Here is a 19512-nt window from a genome sequence, read left to right as displayed (position 1 = left end):
CATGGGACAGGGACTGTGGTTCCTGTCTGTGGGGACTGTGTTCTCCGGGATAGGAAACAGGGGGCTGCCCACACATGGTCTCCCCGGCGGGTCCTGTCAGGAAAACGTGTTCCCCAGTCCTATATGCCATGGTTCTGAGTGCTGGGGCCCGAGGAGGTGGCCCCTTGTCAGGACTGTCTGTGGAGGATTGTGCCCCATGCTGTAGAGGGGAGGGGAGACCGCAGACAGAGGTCTCCCATTGGCTGGTTCACTCGTCAAAGGCCCACAACTGTCAGGGCTGGGCCAGGCCAGGAGGCCCAGTCTGAATCCCCCACGGGGTGGCAGGGAGCCCACCCACCAAGCCTGGCCTGCTGCCTCCCTGGGGTGCACAGCAGGAAGCTGGAATCTGGATCGGAGCTAGGACTGAAACCCAGGCCCTCTGTCAGGGCATGTGGGCCTCCCAGCCAGCATCTTAGCCGCAAGGCCAGAGGCCTGACCCGTGTTGCAGCCTGTGAATACCAGAGTCTCTGGAGTCTTTCAGGTCTGTTTGGGGTCAGCGTTGCAGTGGGAATGTGCGTGCCGTCGTTAAGTGTATTCAGAGACTGAGGCAAGTGGATGCTTTAAAAGCAAAGAGGAAGATAACATCCGTTCTTTCTGTGCAGGGATCCTTTGCCCAGGTGACCAGGAACCAGTTACGAGGGAGAGGGAGACACCTGTCCAGGGCTAAGCAGACTGTTGCTGGACGTAGAAGTATTTTCTGTGCTTAGAGTGGCTTTGTGCAAGCTTGCAGTGTGGCATCATTTGTGATAGTCCCTGTTATGAGATGTGAGATTGTGTCAGCTTTAGTTACCATTTTAAAAACTGCTTTTAGGGTTTGACAGAAGTGACTCCGTTTTGATTCTGACAACTTTCTTGGTGCTGAAATAGCTTACATGTTTATAAATTCGGCTTGGTAGACTAGATGCTTGCCACAGTTCTTGATGTACTGGGGCAGCCAGGCAGGGTCTGGGGCTCTGGAGCCCTCGTGGGGTTGCCTCTGGCCAGCAGCACCCTCCCGAGTGTGCCACAGTGTGCTTAGGCAGATGAGCGCTGTTGTCTTGGCGTGGGCAGGTCGGGCGGATGGGAAGTCTGCCAGAGGACTGTGGTGCGGCCTGCCTTCCCACTCGTGCTGTCCCCAGCAGGTGCGCCCGTCCTGCCTAGCAGGGTGTGCTCTCCGTTTTTCTTGTTTTGTGACTCTGTAGAGCAGTGGTCCAGATACACTGTGTGCCTTGCTCACAGACAGCGTTTCCTTTCAGAGTCTGTGCAAGCCTTCAGCAGCTTCAGAAGTTTCCTCCTTTAAAGTTGTTTCAGTCTAGATCCCTTCGCTGTAGAAACTACCGTAAACTGGGGAGTTTGTAAAAAATAGAATGCATTGCTTCGATTTAGAAATTGAAGGTTGTGCCACCAGCATCAACCCAGTGCTGCGCTGGGGAGATGGCATCACCATGGGAGGAGAGGGCCCAGGGCAAGGCAGGAAGCCAGAGAAGCAGCAGCAGTTCCAGCTAGGACACCTTGGACTCCCGGCTGCTGGAGAGCAGCACCACGCCTTCCCGGACAGCTCCCCGGTGGCCTCATTATCTCGCACTGAGCCCCGTCTCCACGGTCTCCCACCATCCCCACATTGAAGATCCAACTTCCGGTCTCTGCTTCACGTTTGAAATCCGCTGTCACCTGCTCCTGCCTTGTGTCCTGCTGTTGAAACACCCGATCCGCCTGTCCTGCTTCCTGACCGCTGTTTCCGACCCCTTCCGCACCTGCTGCTTGCTCTCGTTTCTGCAGTCAGTCCTGCTTTTCTCTTCTCTTTGCAGAGTTCATTGTCTTGCCTCTCAGCACTTTGTACTTGCGGTTCCTGGGGTGTAGAATCCTCCCTCCCAGAATGCACCTGGATTTGCTTCACAGCCTGCAAGTCTTGGTTCAAATGCTGGTTTTTAGTTCAAAATGGCAAACACGGGGCTGGTGTTGCAGCACAGAGGGTTGAGCTGCCGCCTCCGATGTCCACACCCCACAGTAGAGGGCCAGTCTGACTCCTGACTGCTCTGCTTCCCGTCCAGCTTCCTTCTGACGCGTCCTGGGAGGCAGCAGATGGTGGCTCAAGTGCATGGACCGCTGCCACCCACATGGGAGGCCTGGTTGGAGTTCCCCGCCCCTGTCTTTTCCTGTCTTTTTTTTTTTTTGACAGGCAGAGTGGACAGTGAGAGAGAGAGACAGAGAGAAAGGTCTTCCTTTTGCCGTTGGTTCACCCTCCAATGGCCGCCACGGCTGGCGCGCTGCAACCGGCGCACCGCGCTGATCCGATGGTAGGAGCCAGGTGCTTCTCCTGGTCTCCCATGGGGTGCAGGGCCCAAGTACTTGGGCCATCCTCCACTGCACTCCCTGGCCACAGCAGAGAGCTGGCCTGGAAGAGGGGCAACCGGGACAGAATCCGGTGCCCCGACCAGGACTAGAACCTGGTGTGCCGGCGCCATCTTTCTGTTGCTTTTTCTTTCAGGTAGAGTAACATAAATAAATAAATAAATAAATAAATAAATAAATAAATAAATATTTTAATGGCAAACAGTTCAGGCCCGTGCTGCGGCTCAGTAGGCTAATCCTTTGCCTGCGGCACCAGCACCCCGGGTTCTAGTCCTGGTCGGGGTGCCAGATCTTGTCCCGGTTGCCCCTCTTCCAGGCCAGCTGTCTGCTGTGGCCCAGGAGTGCAGTGGAGGATGGCCCAAGTGCTTGGGCCCTGCATCCGCATGGGAGACCAGGAGAAGCACCTGGCTCCTGGCTTTGGATCAGCGCGGTGCGCCGGCCCTAGCGGCCATTTGGAGGATGAACCAAAGGAAAAGGAAGACCTTCCTCTCTGTCTCTCTCTTACTGTCCACTATGCCTGTCCAAAACAAAACAAAACAAAAAAACAGTTCACATACCCCCTATTTAGAATTCCTAAACAACAGCATATGTACACTCCATTTCCTAACTTCTCTCTGGGTTTTTCTCTGCATCACTTCTATTTTTAAAGTGAAGTATATTTTATATTTATGTTTATCATCTGTCTCTTCCCACTTCACTTAAAGCTCATGAGAACAGAGGTTTTATCTGTTGATCTACTGGAGTGTGTCTCACACCTGCAGGATGCTTGAGTGAAGTAACAAGTGATTCTCTCTCAATCTGCTCGGTGTTGGTAACCTGGTCTGTAGTGTTGACTCCAAGCTACACTTCTCCCTCCAAGTGTCTGCAGTACCTCCAGTGGCACAGGTTTCTGTTTGTTTAAACATGTATTTATTTGAAAGGCATAGTTACAAAAAGAGAAGGGGAGAGACGGGGTGTGGGGGAGAGGGAGGGAGGGAGAGAGAGGGAGAGAGAGAGAGAGAAAGAGAGAGAGAAGCCATGAGCTTTCTCTTAGTCTCCTATCTCCTGTGTGGTTACAGGGGCCCAAGCACTTGGACCATCTTCCACTGCTTTCCCGGGTGTATCAGCAAGGAGCTAGATCGGAAGTGGAGCAGCTGGGACTTGAACTGAGGCCGTGGCGCATTCACAAACCACTGTTCTCTGTCCCCTCAAGCTTGTTTTTGCCATGTGGGCCTGCCAGGGCTGCAGATTTTCAGGGAAGTCAGCATTCCCTAGTTCTGTGTGTTTACGCTCCTGTTCCGTTTTTGTTCACAGTAGCTGGGGCTCAGCCAGGGCCAGGTCAAGAGCTAGCAGCGCAATCCAGGTTTCCCATGGTGCCATAACCTGTGGCTGCTGCCATCCAGTGCCCGCATTGGCAGGAAGCTGGAGTGAGGCGCCAGAGGTTGCTGTCTACCCTGAGTGCTCGCACATTGAATGCTCATGTCCTGACCACAGGGCTAAATGCTCACTCCTTGTTCTTGTTTCTTATGTGCCAGTTAAACTGCTGTCCCTCACAAGTCCCAGTTTATAATCCCTGATCTAAGGGTAAGAGGAGGATTTCTTACTAAGTATCTGCTGCGTGCTGCCTAGCGTTTGATTCTTCATATATGGTTCATTTTCAGTTTTCCGCCAGCCTCCTGGGGTAGGCACCTTTGTGTTAGCTGGAACTCAGATGTTGTGGGAATCGGGAATTCATTACAGGAATGTGGTTTTATACAACTGTGGAAGAGGGTGGGGAAGGCAAAGCCTGCAGGGGTATTGTAGGTGAGGGAAGTCGCTGACACACCATCCTGCAGCCCGGCATGGTCCAGGCCTTGCTAAAAGCCGGGCACAGGCAGCGCGCACTGTGGCTGGGCTGGGGAAGTGCATGGGATGGGGTGCAGTCGAGCTGGGGTGCCGGGTGCCTGGGAGAGAAGGGTAAGCTGCAGTCGGAGGCTTACGGCCTTTGCCATTGCGATCCTGCAGCCCCAGCCAGGGCAGTGAGAGCTGCCCGCTCCTCCCTCATGAATCTCACAGGGTCCCCCAGCTCTCACTGCAGGCTCGTCAGGGAAGGGAATTCTGGGAAACAGTTCTAGCGTAGCCAGGTTGGCGCAGTACAGAACCACACAGTGACTCTCGTCATGTGGCTCACAGACGTCGTCTCCACCTGATAGGCTCCATGTCAGGAAGCTGTGTCACTTAACACCCAGTGACCCGTGCTTAGGGCACCTGCGTCCCACACTGAGTGCCTGCTTCAGGGCCTGGTTAGTCTGCGTCAGGCCCAGCTTCCTGCTAATCTGGTGACGGCTGCCGTGCCTGGGCACCTGCCACCCATGTGGTTCTGAGCTCATGGCTTCAGCCTGGCCCAGCCCTGGCTGTTGGTGGCAGTTGGGGAGTGAATGTGGACGGAAGTGATCTCTCCCCCATACCTTCTTTCTCTGTTTGCGCCTCCCCTCTCCCACACTCCCTCCTCCCCTTTTACGCTGCTGAAATAAACACCTTCTAAAAACAAGCAGACCTGTGCTTGCTCAGCAGTAGCATCCTGCCCATGTGACGTCCGTAGTCTAAAGCCCAAGCTCAGCCGAGCTCTGTGGACGCACCCAGGAGTGAGCCCTGCCCTACGCTGGGCTGCAGGGAGGAGGCCCTCCAGATGCTGGCAGCTGCCCTCACGCTGCACGGCGCTGATGTTCTTCTTCTCACCCGCACTGCTCTCTCTCCACCGCTTCTCTCCACTCCCTATCTTCGCCTGTGGCGTGTGGCCCGTTTTTCTGTGCCTGGCTCCACTGTTGCCTTCTGGGCAGGTTCTGCCTTCCGTGCATCCCCTGACGCGTGGCTCTCGTCCTTATCTGGGTGCTTACCTCTGTCTGCCTAATCCTCCATCTCGCTGTCCTTGACGTGTGGGATGGACTGGATATCCTCGCCTGGAGGCTTCTGCGGCAGTTCTTCATCTATGTCCTTTAAGTCTCCAACCTAAATATTTTTAACACTTTGTTTGGTTTTTGGTTCCGGGTGTGTGTGCGTTTTTCTTTTTAATTCAAGTGCTCTCCTTCAGCTGCTGCGTAACCTGGAGCTCATTTGTCGTGGACGTGGAGTGGTGTGCTGTAGCCTTCCAGGCCGCGGACTTCCAGAGGAGGGATTCTGTAGTTCTGTGGTGATGAAGACTTTCAGGATAAGATGTCCATGTGTTTTAGAAGAAAGGGACTTTAGAAAACTATTTCCTTTCAGGATTCATAATATAAAATTCAGATTAAAAATTAATTTGGTTCTATGATTATTCTGAAATGTTTCTACTTTTTTTTAAAGATTGGTTTGTTTATTTGAGAGGCACAGTTAGATATGGACAGAGGCAAAGAGAGAGACGAGAGAGATGACTTCCATTCACTGTTTCACTCCCCAAATAGCCAGAGCTAGGCCAGTCTGAAGCCAGGAGCTTCTTCCAGGTCTCTCACATGGGTGTAGGGGCCCAAGCACTTGGGCCATCTTCCACTTCCTTCCCAGGCCGTAAGCAAAGAGCTGGACCAGAAGAGGAGCATCCGGGACTCAAACTGGTGCCCATGTGGGATGCCAACGCAGCAGCCAGAGGCTTAACTTACTGTGCCACAGCACTGGCCCCAAGTATCTCTGCTTCTTAATACAGAAGAGACACGTTAAGTCACTTAGGCTTCGTTTAAGCACTCAGCTCGCTTGAATTCACTTCACTTCACTGTTCCCACGTGATGTTGGGTGTTTATGGGGACGGCGTGGCACCCCTCCCTCTGATGCCAGCATCCCATGTAAGCGCTGGTTCAAGTCCTGGCTGCTCCACCTCCAATCTTGCTTCCTGCTACTGTGCCGGGGAAAGCAGCAGCAGATGACCCAGGTGCTTGGGCCCTGCTACGTGCATGGGTGAAATGGATGGAATTCCACGCTCCTGCTTTGGCCTGGCCCGGCCCCTACCAGTGGGACTGTTTGGGGAGTGACCCAGTGGATGGAAGATCTCTGTCTCTCTCTCTGTCTCTCTCTCTCTCTCTCTCTGGAACTCTGCCTTTCAAATAAATAAATCTTGAAAAAAAATACTTTTGCTGATAACACATTTCTTGTGATACAGCTGCCCTGAGTTTGCCAGAGGGAGGCCAGCTTTCCTTCGCCAGAGAGTACGATAGGAAGTGAGAAATGTTAAGAACGGTTCACTTCAGGTGCTGAAATTAATAACAAAAAAACCATGAGGAGATGTGTTATGTTGTTTTGACACCAAATTGTGCCAGTACAAAGTGTCATCTGTTTTGTTTTATGGAAAATGCTGATTTTTCATTTCTTGAGCAAAATAATTATCTTTGTCAGTGTATTAGTTTGCTATTGCTACTTTAACATCTTACCAGAAACTTAGGAGCAAAACAACCCATTTGTTATCTCACCATTCTGGGGACCAGAAGCAAAAGTCAGGGTGTCAGCTGGGACTGTAGGGGAGGTGGCCCTGGGCCACATTAGGCGTCCGTCTCCCGGCTCCCTCCCTCTGCTCTCTGTGGTCTTCAGTCCTGCTGTCTTGTGGCCACACTGGGGAGCACGTGCAGGGCCTCTGGACAGTCCAGGAGGGTCTCTTAGTCCATTTGCAAAGCGCCTTGTGCCACGTGACATCCCATTCATGGCCCCGAGGATCCAAGAGCACATTTTTGGGAAGCTCTGCTGGACCTAGCACAGTGAGTAGGGATGCTTGTCAGAGCTGAGCGTGCATCTGTTCTGTAGGAGGGCACTTCAGAGGCTCGTGGAAAATAAAGTTGAAAGTTTGTTTTGGTGTAAAAATTTTGAAATCCATACATACTGGGAGTCTTCAAAAAGTTAGGGAAATATACTGTATTTTTAAAAATGTTTCTGCAGCAAAATGAACTTTTCATTCCAGTTTGTCACAAACTTTGTCAAGTACCCTCATGTTTGATTTTCTTCCGTAAAATTAATTTTTTTTAAGATTTTATTTATTTGAGAGGCAGAGGCAGAGAGAGAGAGGTCTTCCATCTGCTGGTTCATTCCCCAATTGGCTGCAATGGCCAGAGCTGAGCTGATCCGAAGCCAGGAGCCAGGAGCTTCCTCCCTGTCTCCTACATGGGTGCAAGGGCCCAGGTGCTTGGGCCATCCATCTTCCACTGCTCTCCCAGGCCATCGGAGAGAGCTGGATCGGAAGAGGAGCAGCTGGACATGAACCGGCACCCATATGGGATGCCAGCACTGCAGGCGGAGAATTAACCTGTGCCACGGTGCCAGCCCCCCATAAAATTCTTAAGCTGAGCAGGTATGGTAACTGCAAATCAGATTCTCACTGGGCAGATGGAACCTCAGTCCAGAAAAGCAGGCTCGGGGGATGAGTCCTGGGCAAGGATTCAGTGTAGAGTTCAGTCCCAGATCTGCCGTGAGCCGTGTGAAAGCTCTTTACTCCTGTTCCAAGGTTTAGTATTTTTTCTAAGTAAATATATATCTTTAGAACTTTATTTTAAATCCTCTCATTTCATCAAATTAACACTGAAGACTTTCAGTATTAGTACTTTCAATGAAGTACTTAGTAGTTATTGTAAAATTCTAATTGTCTTTTATTTTTAAAGATTTTGTTTATTTGAGAGGTAGAGTTAGAGAGAGAGAGAGACAGAGAAGTCTTCCATCCGCTGGTTCACTTCCCAAATGGCCACAACGACTAGAGGCCGATCTGAGGCCAAGAGCCAGAGCTGCTTCCAGGTCTCCCATGTGGGTGCGGGGCCCAAGCATCTTGGGCCACCTTCCACTGTTTTCCCAGGTCACAGCAGAGAGCTGGATTGGAAGAGGAGCAGCCAGGACTCGAACCGGTGCCCATTATGAGATTGCAGTGCCTTAGGCAGAGGCTTAGCCTACTGTGCTACAGTACCGGCCTCTCTAATTGTCTTTTAATTTTTATTTCATTGTTGTCTAGAATTATTTAACCACTTTCTCCCAACCATGTTCACTGTGTCCGTGCCCTTCCTGCTTGGAGTGTAAAGCGTTGTGTGGTCTTGCTTCCCAGGAGGCTCTACCTTTTGTGGCATTGCGTCCCTGTGTCTGATGGGCAAGCTGGAAGAGGTTTTCTCCGAGAAAGAACTGAACAGAATCAAGAGGTGGTGTATAATGAGACAGCAGAACGGCTACCACGGGAGACCCAATAAACCGGTGGACACCTGCTACTCTTTCTGGGTGGGAGCAACTCTGAAGGTAAGAGAAAGTGCCGGGAGCCCGCGCTCCGTGTCCACGTGAACTGCTGGAAAAGTGCTGTTAGATGTGGGCCACCAGGTTTTCTCTCGCTCTACAAAGCTAGCTTCTGTGTGGTTTTTCCACAGAATTGTTATCTATGGTGTACTTGAACGTTTCCGTACTTAGGAATCTGAAATTATTCAGAATTTGTTTTTTTAACCTACTATGTACAGCTTATTCTATATCTGCTTTCTTTTGAGTATAAGGTTATAGAAAACATGTTGCTGAAACTGACTAGTAATGATTGTAGAACTGATGTTATGTCAGAGTGATCACAGCAAAGATTTTATGTGAAGGTGCTAAACTGAACAGACCACAGGCCATTTCTTTCAGAACCATTTAAGGTTTTCTGTTTATTAATTTCTATCTAAACCTCCTGAAACTCACTGATTTGCTTTCTCCCCAGTTTCTTTATCTCTACTACATTTTAAGATACCCAGTTCCACAGTGTTTAGTCATCAAGTAGCCACCACGAGTTTTGTCTTACCTCAAAACTGCTTTTTACTCCTTAGAATGATCTCATTCTGATGTTCCGAAATCTAACAGGAATCTGTTTATTTTCTATAAAATATCCTAGTTTCTTCTCGTGAGATTCGTACATGTGGTTGAAACACACCCAGAAAAAAATTTATTTTAAAATTTGCTTACTTGCAGTACAGAGTCACCTCTCCTCTGCTGTTCCTTCCCCAGATCCCTGTCATGGCTGGGGCTGGACCAGGCCCAGAGGCAAGGACTGGTGACAGTGTATTCTGCCGTTTACAGCAGGGGGAACACCATAGTTGGAGCCGTCGCTGCTGCTTCCCAGGGGCCACACTAGCAGGAAACTGGAGTCAGACGTTGACTGTGGTGTGAGGCTTATCCAGCTGAGTACTTGTCCCTGGAGCTATCTTTTAATTCTGTTTTCCGTGGACTTTCACCCTCATGTGCAGGATATTAGTCCTTTATTACTTACATAACTTTGAGATATTTTCTCCCATTCCTTGAGTTGCCTTTTTTTTCATTGATAGTCCTTTAATGCATAGAAGTTCTTCATTTTGATTTAGCTCAGCTAAACTACTTTCATTACCTGTGCTTTTGATGTCATGCCCATGAAATGACCACCAATCCACTGTCAAAAATATTGTCCCTGTTATAATAATTTGATGACTCATTAGTTTTCTTCTGATAGCTTTTAGGTCTTACATTAGTTTTGAGTTAATCTTTATAATAATCTGAGATTCAGCCTCATTCTTCTAGATGTGGGTGTCCAGTTTTCCCAGCACCATTTGTTGAAAAGACTGTCCCTTCTCTGTGAAGTGAAGGTCCCCTTGTTGGAAATTAGACCGTGGACGCTGGCTGGTCCTGGACATTCTCCTGCATTCCTTCGTTCCGTGTGTGTCCTTGTGCCACTATCATACTGGAAGTGTTGAAGTGGGGAAGTGTGAATGCTCCAGTTTCTGTCTTTTCAAAGATGGTTTTGGTTTTGGGGGGTCTCCTTGAAATGTCAGGAATTTGATCATTGATTTCACCATTTCTGAGAAAAAGGCTGTTGGAATTTTAGGTAGTCGTGACGTCTCAACAGTGGTACATCTTCCTACCCTGAGCAGGGGTTGTCTTTCCATCTCTGAGGGGGGCAGTCTGTCTCAGTTGCGTGTCATAGTTTGCACAAGTCTGCAGCCTCCTTGATCATTTCTTCTTAAATATTTGCCTCTTTTATATACTCTTAAATGGAATTATGTCCTGAATTTCCTTTTTGATTGTTGCTGTTATCTGTAAACCCTATCAGCTTCTTATGGAACGGTGTTTGCAGCCTGAGGATCATAGCTTAAACTTGTAGTCATTTTAAGGCACTGCAAAACAATGGTATTCTGTCGTGCCTTCTAAAGGTATTAACTAGCATCTTTTTTACAGAATTTGACCTTTTCCCTGAGACCTGCTTTGCACAGAAAAGCACAGATACGTACCTAATTTTTTCTATTAATTTTATTAGTTTCAGGCACAGTAAGTTGGTTTCCTTTGTCTCAAGTTTTCCAATGAAATATTGGATTTTAAGGGTTTTTTTGTGCGTATCATTTTGAACTCTTGGACTTTTCACATCTTAGAGGTTGTAGTCCATTATATATTTTTTAATCGCCAAATTGTCCCATCTTTTGCTGGAAGGAGTCTCTTCTAGATGGCCCTGAAGGTCTTTTTGATACAAGCTCAACAGTGTGATAAATTTCTGAAGGCAGCCACTTCTAAACATTAAATAATACTGCATTATCTTTGATTTCTAACAATGAAAAATTCAGATTTAGTCTCCTTTTTACCCAGCAAATTGTTCTTGGTTTTATTGTTTTTAATTCTGGACATTTCTCCTACTCTTGGATCTTCCAGTGCTGTAAAATTTTATGTCCGATTTTATAACATTCATGTTTTGCTTTTCAACATTAATAAAATTCTCATGCTTTGCTGGAAATTTGAGTCTAAAATTTAAAAGCCAGTAATTAACGCTTACTGTGGTGGGGTAGCCGTTGTTCAGTGCCGGGCAGCGTCCAGTAGTAAGGTTGTAATTTCTCTGTATGTTATGATCCTTCTGCCACCTGCTGGAAAGACGTCCCTAGTGTAGGATTCTAGAGGGTGATTCCCCTGCATTCTGTTAATTAAAATAAGCGGTAAGTTTGTCTCAGAACTTCCTTATGTATTTGAGAAATAATTCTCCCCACCAGTCACTGTTAACCCGTTGCTCTTTGATTCCTTAGCATACCTTAGCCACTCTGTGCCTTCATAAATGTCTGGCCCGCTCACCTACTCCTCCCAACCCCCTTCTCTGTATGGTTTTTTTCCTTCACTCTTTCAAGATGGGATCTTGAGAGAGACGAGCCCATGGCCTGCCTTGTGTGACAGCACAGTGTGTTAGTGTGTCTATCTCCCCTTTACCTTTCCTAATTAAAGAGCTGCAGTCTCTTACTGGTCTCACACAAAACAGCTTTTAGTGCCATGTTAAGAATTTTCTTGCTGTTATCTGAAATATTTTTAGTGACAGTTACTATTGGTTTGTAAGTAATAGTGCAAAAGCTTTTTTTTTTTTTCTTTTTAAAGATTTATTTATTTAGTTGAGAAGCAGAATTACAGAAAGGGGAGACACGGAGCTTGTCCATCTGCTGGTTCACTCCCCAAATGGCCACAGTGGCTGTAGCTGGGCTGATCCAAAGTCAGGAACTCTTCCAGGTCTCCCATGTGTGTGCAGGGGCCCAGGCGTGTGGGCCGTCCTCCACTGCTCTCCCAGGTGATTGGCAGGGAGTGGACCGGAAGTGGAGGCAGGTGCCCATATGAATGGGAGGCAGTGCTGCAGGCAGATTTAATCTACTACACCATAGTCAGGCCCGTCAAAAGCCTATCTTAAAATAAGGTAGATCAAAGTTACATTTTTTCAGTGACTGATTATTTTGATGATTAGAGAAGCTGTGTTTTGAGTCTGGCTTTAATGTGATACAGAAAGCTTAGTTGGGTCTTGTTCAGACAGAAGTATTAACAACAAGAGCACAGTAGCTTTGATAAAGATGATGAATGTAACATGGTGGGTGGATTGAAGTGCTCCAGTCCCAGAGACTTGCTCTGAGCCCTGGAACGCGTGTCTAGAGGGTTTGTGTCTGAGCCAGGAAGCGACACCAGTGTTCCATGCCACTCAATTGTGCTTTCCTTTCAGCTTCTGAAGATTTTCCAGTATACCAACTTTGAGAAAAACAGGAATTACATCTTATCCACTCAAGATCGCCTCGTAGGGGGATTTGCCAAGTGGCCAGACAGTCATCCAGGTAGTTATTTTCTGTGTGAATCTACAACTTTTTTTCTTGAGTACATTTTTTAGCACCTTTGTAAGAAAGGATGTAGGATAGGAAATGTATCTCTACTTAACTAAATTACATTTTAGGACGTAGATTGTTAACGTCTAAGGTAGATTTGGCGTTGGAGGGTATTCAGGAAGGGGCTGAGTATCAGGAGGTACTGATAGGCTGTGCATTTCCCCCCACATATTTTACTCATCAAGGTTGTACTTGGTAGCAGTAGGCAAAGGGATCTTACTGCGTTCTAATGATTGGCTCATCCAAAATCAGATTTATTGACTATACTTGAGCTCTCTTTGCAAGTCCTTAAGTAGAAAATCTGAAATTCTGAAAATTGGTGTCCTTACCCACCCTTACTCTCATTGTGTATTGACAGATTCACCTAATGTTTTTTAAAGATTTTACTTATTTGAGAGATAAGAGTTACAGCCAGAGAGAGGCACACACACACACAGAAGTCTTCCATCTGCTGGTTCATTCCCTAAATGGCCACAACAGCTGGCACCGAGCCAGTCTGAAGCCGGGAGCTAGGTGCTTCCTCTGGGCCTCTCACACAGATGCAGGAGCCCACGCACTTGGGCCATCTTCCACTGCTTTCCCAGGCTTTAAACGGAGAGCTGGATTGGAAGAGGAGCAGCCGGGACTCAAACGGGTGCCCATATGGGGTGCGGTGCCACAGTGCCAGCCCCTCACCTGAATTTTCTACCTGAATACCTTGCTGTCAGAACACTAACCGTTCTCACTCTCAAAGCCAGACCCCAGGTGGATTCCGACGGTAGGAGTGGCCTGACATCGCAGCCTCCCAGTACTGGGCTCCTCTCTGTAGCCAGCATCACCCTCTAGCCTTCTGTACCCCACATATTTTCACCCATAGAAGTCAAGCTGAGAGTTTGTTCCAATAGTTCAGAACACTGATGTTTCTGATGAGCTTTTCACAGAATTAACTATATATACAAAACCAAACCACATTGCCTTAGAATGACGACTTTTGTAAGTGCCTCAAACTCATCTCCTGCAGTGGGGAGGTGCACTTGGATCAGAACATAAATAGGGGCTCATGAAACCACAGCTACCTGCATTTTGGTGTAAGATGTGCTTCCTTAGAAAAAAACGTACACTACCTTCAGAGTCAAAAGGCAGAAGTGACAGCTTCTGGGCGAGTGTGTCCGTATGAGCATACTGGAAAGGCGTGCAGTGTTTTCAACAGCTTTTTTTAAAAAGAAGGTTCTTGTTTTCCACGTAGATGAGCCGTAACACGCGTGCCGGTATTTGGATGTTACATGGACTTTATGGCCACGTTACAGTGTCTCCAGAGCCTGCTTACTAGGGAACGGAAGTCTTTGCATGATGTGTGGGATTTATGTGGGGAGACCTAGTCCCAGAACCTGTAGAAAATCATTTAACAAGATCCTGTAAAGTGAGAATATTCTTGGTTCTAGTAAACGTCATAGCAGATTTGACCCAGAGATTCTGTACATATTTGTGGAAGAAACCTGAAAAGAATGTTTTATTTTTAAGTAAATATATCTATTTTAGCATCTGAAGTACTGGAATACATCACTGCCTACGAACGGGGAGGTTTGTTTGTTTTTTTCTTTTTCTTTTTTTTTTTTTTTTTTTTTTTGACAGGCAGAGCTAGCTGGACAGTGAGAGAGAGACAGAGAGAAAGTCTTCCTGCTGTTGGTTCACTCCCCAAATGGCTGCTACGGCTGGTGCTGTGCCGATCCGAAGCCAGGAGCCAGGCACTTCCTCCTGGTCTCCCATGCGGGTGCAGGGCCCAAGGACTTGGGTCATCCTCCACTGCCCTCCCGGGCCACAGCAGAGAGCTGGCCTGGAAGAGGGGCAACCGGGACTAGAACCCGGGGTGCTGGCACTGCAGGCGGAGGATTAGCCTAATGAGCCACGGCGCCGGCCAGATTTTTATAAAAACTACTTGAAATAGTTAGTTCTGGTCTGACTGGCTTTTGAGGGAAACAATGCTTTATTTTTACTTTACCTGGAGAAATTTTAATTTTACAGATTTTGGTTTCTGTTAACCCTGGATTATATTATATCCTTTTCTGTTGCATTTTTTCCCTGGTTTCTAGAAGAAAAAGCTGCATGTTGTTTTAGAGCAGCCCTCTGGGGCAGTGCTACATTATAGAGGGGCTGAGACAGAAGGCTCTGGGGCGTTTCCCCCTGAGTCCCAAGGTGATGAATGTAGGCTGCGTTTGTGAAAACCACAGTGCCACAGGAGATGGAAGCAGCTATTTGTCAGGACTGCTTTGAACAGTAAACCATATTCATGTATATTAAACTTGAACTCTTTTAACAAAATTGACTTGGTAAGAGGCTTTGGAGTTTAACAGCTCTGAGGCCAGAAATACTGGCCACTCAAAAAGCAGGAGCACCCTGCCTGCCCACGAACACTCTGGCGGTGTCCCGAGGCTGGGGAGCCAAGCGCCTCGCCAGTCTAAGGCTTGCAGCAGGCCGCGGCCTCGGGGCAGTGCCGGCGCCAACCGCTTGAGCTGGTTTTTGTTGCCAGCTCAGAGAACCCTGGGTAGCAGAATTAAATAGGGGACAGCATTGTTGAATGGGTTATTTTTTGTATTAGCTGAACACAGTATTAGGATAGTATATGCTTTAGGAATTGTCAGGTAAGATGGGGGTATCACTACTTAGCTTCAGAGGTTTCTTTTTAAGAAAAAAGCTGTCCTTTGGTGGTGCAGTATTCAAGCCACTTACTTCCATATTTGTCAGTGGCAGGAAAGCCTGTGGAGGTGAGCCAGGCTGCACCCTGGCCTCCAGTCTCCGAGGAAGGGCGCGGTGGCAGCTTTGCTCTGTTGGTGATAGGTTCTTGAGTAACAGCGTCTGGTTTCTTAGCGTAGTGATGGGCTGGTAGGTAGGTGGCTGAATGCCTGCTGTGAGCGTTTGCTGGCTTGTTTTGCAGATGCTTTGCATGCCTACTTTGGGATCTGCGGCCTGTCCCTCATGGAGGAGAGTGGGATCTGTAAGGTTCACCCTGCCCTGAACGTAAGCACACGGACTTCTCAGCGCCTGCAGGCTCTCCATCAAAGCTGGAAAAGCCAGGACTCCACCCACTGCTCAGAGAGCACACCCCTCTCCACATGACTCGCTCTCCACTGGGAGGGCAGGGTTTGTAGCCTAACTGTAGCTCAAGGTTAAAGCCATGTAACCAAGTGTGCTTTTTTTTTAAGAAGTAGAGTCCTACATTCAAAGCCCACACTGCTGTCACTCTGGGATGTGGTCTTGAGCCAGTAACCTTGTACTAGGTTTCAAGAAAGTCCTTGTTGAAGGTTGACCCACTGTGGACTGCATCATGGTTCTTAAATGTTTATACTGTATTTCTAAGACGTTCTTTGAGGCAGATTACCTGTATGTATGTAGATTATCTTTATAAGAACTCTTGAGTATACATTATATCTGCAAAATAAGTTTACACTTGACCCAGCATTGATAATCTATCTTCAGGTGGACAGTTAGTGATCATTTTAAAAGCTGGTCAATGGATGGTAGAAATTCTGCTTTAATGCGTTAAATATCTGGGATTATATTTGGAAACATGATTCCCCCCTTTTTTTGTAATGAATGTCTTATCCTTAAGTGTGCCAATTAACTCGTGTGGCCTATATAAATAAATAACTTCATAGTAAAACTAAAATAAACAAGCTTAACTAATAGTTTTGTAAAGGAAAGTGTTTGAAGAATATTATGGAACTGAGGGCAAAGTCATCTATGTGTGATCATGAATGAGAAAGTTTTATGCTTTGTGACTCATTTGCAAGTTGTTGGGGTAAATACAAGGTCTGTTTCATTTTAATCTCCAATCATTAACTGTCTTTTTTTCCTCTCCAGGGAGTACAAAAAATCATATCCAAAAGGCTTATTTGCTTATTTTTCTTACATGATGTTGTAGATTATGCTTTTTTAACTGAATTATTTTTAGTTTACTGCTCCAATTACAAACTAATAATTTTTTCAACTAAAAAAAGTATAAAAACAGAACCACACAAGTAAATTCAGTGACACAACTCCACATATCATCTTTTATGTTTTTGTATTTTCAGGTAAGTGGGAGTTAATTGTAATCATTTAAAAGGTAAAAACTCTGGTGTTGCTTGTATTTATTGTTTTATTTTCTTAACTTTGAGAACTGCTTGTCCAGGAGACAGTATCTGCGTTGGTAACCCGTGTGTTAGTAAGTCAATGCCATCACTTGTGCAGTGACCTCCAGGCACACAGCTCACTGCAGGAGCCGAGTTAGTGTCCCGGAGATAGCAATGTTGAAATCCAGCTCTATAAGCATTACTGTAAGTACTGCTGGTCAGGGACTGTAATATTTTAGATTTATTTTCCAAAGTAAATTATAATCCTTCCCAAGTGAAAGGAGGAAGGGTTCATTAATTAATTATTACTTTTTGTTTTAAAATCTCAGTTTGCCAGATTCAGTGGTATTTTTTAAATTAGAAATAAAGTCTATGTCGTGGTAAAGGAAAAAATGTGCTTAGCATCAAATGTAATCTTTCCTTCTTTTTCCACTTTGTTCTGTTTAAATCCTGGGAAATTAAGACATCCATATCTTAAACTAAGTTATGTCTTGGACAATGGGAGTTAAAATAGCAAATAGCGTACATAATGATTCTAGAACAGTGGAAGAAGCCTTAATTGTTGCCTTTGCATTTCCATCAGTGTTTAGAAAGAAAGGTGGAAACAGTAATGGTTTTCCTATATGAAAGCTATAGAGGAGTTCCAGTATAAAGGTGTCTAATCACACTATTGAATATTTTCTAATCCGTTGAATAATCAGATCATAAATTATGTGTCTAATATCTGTAGGAAACTTATGGACTACTGAATGTTCCACTTTGCATATTGACCAAAAATATTGGACCAATGTGAGTTATCAATTATTTGTAAGAAAAATACTTAATAAAAGCAATTTTTCACATCTGCACCTTGTTCTTAGCAGTAGTGACATGAGAAGGAGAGTGAAACCCACAATTGCAGGTAACTACTGTCTGCTCCCCCTCCGTGTGTTTTTAGGAGATAATTGGAAAGCTTTGTGGTGAGCATCTGTCCGCAGATGCAGGGTGAGTGAAGCCGTGCAGTGTAGATTTGACCTGTGTGCATGTTTCTTTATGTATTTGTCTCAGTGGAAGTCTTGCTGACAGTGGTACCCACAGCCCTGCCTCTGAGGTCGTGGGACCGGCACAGAGTGCACTCACCTGCAGGTGGCAGCAGTGTTCTTGGGCGACCGACTCCTACAGGGCTTCTGTGCTAGGAGCACAGCGGTCCCTCGTGACGGGCATGTCATGATGCAGCATGCAGTCAGTGGTGGAGGTGGAGGTGGGGTTGGGGTGCTCTTCACTCAGATCAAGTCTGAATTCTGGGTCTACCAGGTCAATAGCATGATCTTGGACCCCGATTTCCCCGTTTATAAAATGAGGAAAATGGAAACCTGTCTCTGTGTTGAAGATTAAGTGGGATATACATGTATAGCCCTTCACCTGGTACCTGGCATAGATTCCGAGATGCATCACATCACTAATACTGAAACAGAGAGGCTTCACAGTTCCAGCTCAGGAAGGATGATGTAGCCAGAGATACACCTGCAAAACTGGACAGCAGGTATCCCACTAACTCCACCATCCCAGGCCGGGAGGAAGCAGAGGGCAGGCAGCTGGGTTCTAAGATTCTACCACATGAGAGAATGTCACAGCACCCGTGGTTTGTCGCTGCAGGGTGCACTGGGCCAGTGCGAGCCATGGAAGCTGAACCTGAGAAGAAGGGTTCAGCCAAATCCATTTGCAGGTGGGTGTGGTCTGCACGGTTGTGTGACTGAAGCAAGGCCCAGCCCTGGGAGAACCTGCTCTATCTACTTGGGCTCCCCAGGGAGCAGGGCCAACCTGGTACACAAAAGAAAGGGAGTTCTCAGTGCTGGGCAGGAAGGCAGTATAGCCAGAAGATTCATGGAAAGTAGAATTCAAAGTTAAATTTGTTTTGGCACCAGATGTGTTCAGATCCATGTGTTTGAGGCAGCCGTTACAAGATCCATGAAAAAAAAGTGTGCATGGGTTTCAAAGCTTTTTTGTAGAAAATTAATCTTTTCATTCCATTTTCCACAAACTTTAGGAAGTATTCTCATGACCTTTAAATAACTAGGAAAAGGGAGATTGAGGCCATGAAAGCCATCATAGAATACCTCTCCTTTTTAAAAGTACAGGAATTTTTTTTTAAAAAGAGTTTCTGGATAAAATCACAATCAAATCCCATTCAGAGTTAGCATAAGAAAAGAGTAAGTGGGGCTGACATTGCCGACAGGCAGCTGAAGATGGGCCCAAGTACTCGGGCCCCTGCCACCCTCACGGGAGGCCCAGATACAGTTTTCCCCAGCCCTGGCCATTGCAGCCACCTGGGGAGTGAACCAGTGGATAGAAGGTATCTCTCCTCTTCCCATCCCCTCACCGCTCTGTGTCTCCCCCACCTTCTGGCCCCTGTAGCTCTTTCAAATAGCACCTCCACTGGCAGTGAAAGCCCAGGAGACAGACATGGCCACAGTGCAGGAAAACCTATTATCAATTTAAAAACAATTCTTTGTGACAGGAAGTTTATAGTACAATGGGCTTTTAAAAGTTCATAGGAAAATCACATTATCTTTTATTCCATTTCTTGAACTTTCTTGAATGTGAGCCCATATTTAGTCCTGTATCAGTAAAAATGGAGTAGATGAAAATTAAACCACCACATCTTAGAAATTGGAATAGAGAGAGACGTAAGATGGCTGAACAGGCATAGCCACACTAACTTAAAATTGCCGTGGAACGTGAACAAAGACTGATTTCCAGCGATCGGATGGAAACGCTCAGCGAGTAAGTGACCAGCAGTGCAGGCTCCGTGGGACAAGACCACCGATGCAGTGTGGCACGGCCAGCTGCTGCCTGAGCTGCCACCGTACCACGCTGAGGTAGGAAGTTGCTGTGTACCCCGTTGCCTGCAGTTTTAGCCAAGAGGGAGTTTGTCACCCAGGCAGGTAGGACACACTGTTGGCCGTGGAGGGGGCAGAGGGCAGGCAGCTGCCTCCTGCCTTTTTACTTCAGACTGGAGAGCTGATGGG

At 46.9% G+C, this 19512-nt stretch overlaps 1 protein-coding gene across 3 annotated transcripts in view; it reads left to right on the top strand.

Moving 5' to 3' along the window:
• The window catches only part of PGGT1B (protein geranylgeranyltransferase type I subunit beta), a 44825-nt gene extending 27473 nt beyond the window's left edge, over positions 1 to 17352 (top strand). For all 3 annotated transcript variants that reach the window (XM_070076016.1, XM_051844074.2, XM_070076017.1), the window contains exons 7-9: positions 8369 to 8553; positions 12260 to 12368; positions 15328 to 17352. In XM_070076016.1, coding sequence (XP_069932117.1) covers positions 8369 to 8553; positions 12260 to 12368; positions 15328 to 15509 — 476 coding nt within the window. In that variant the 3' untranslated portion in view covers positions 15510 to 17352. The remainder of the gene's footprint in view (positions 1 to 8368; positions 8554 to 12259; positions 12369 to 15327) is intronic.
• Positions 17353 to 19512: the final 2160 nt, after the last annotated feature.

This window comes from Oryctolagus cuniculus, chromosome 6 (genome assembly GCF_964237555.1).
Source record: "Oryctolagus cuniculus chromosome 6, mOryCun1.1, whole genome shotgun sequence".
NCBI classification, from domain to species: domain Eukaryota; kingdom Metazoa; phylum Chordata; class Mammalia; order Lagomorpha; family Leporidae; genus Oryctolagus; species Oryctolagus cuniculus.
Note: the sequence above shows the minus strand (reverse complement) of the source record. Positions and strands in the feature narration are given on the sequence as shown.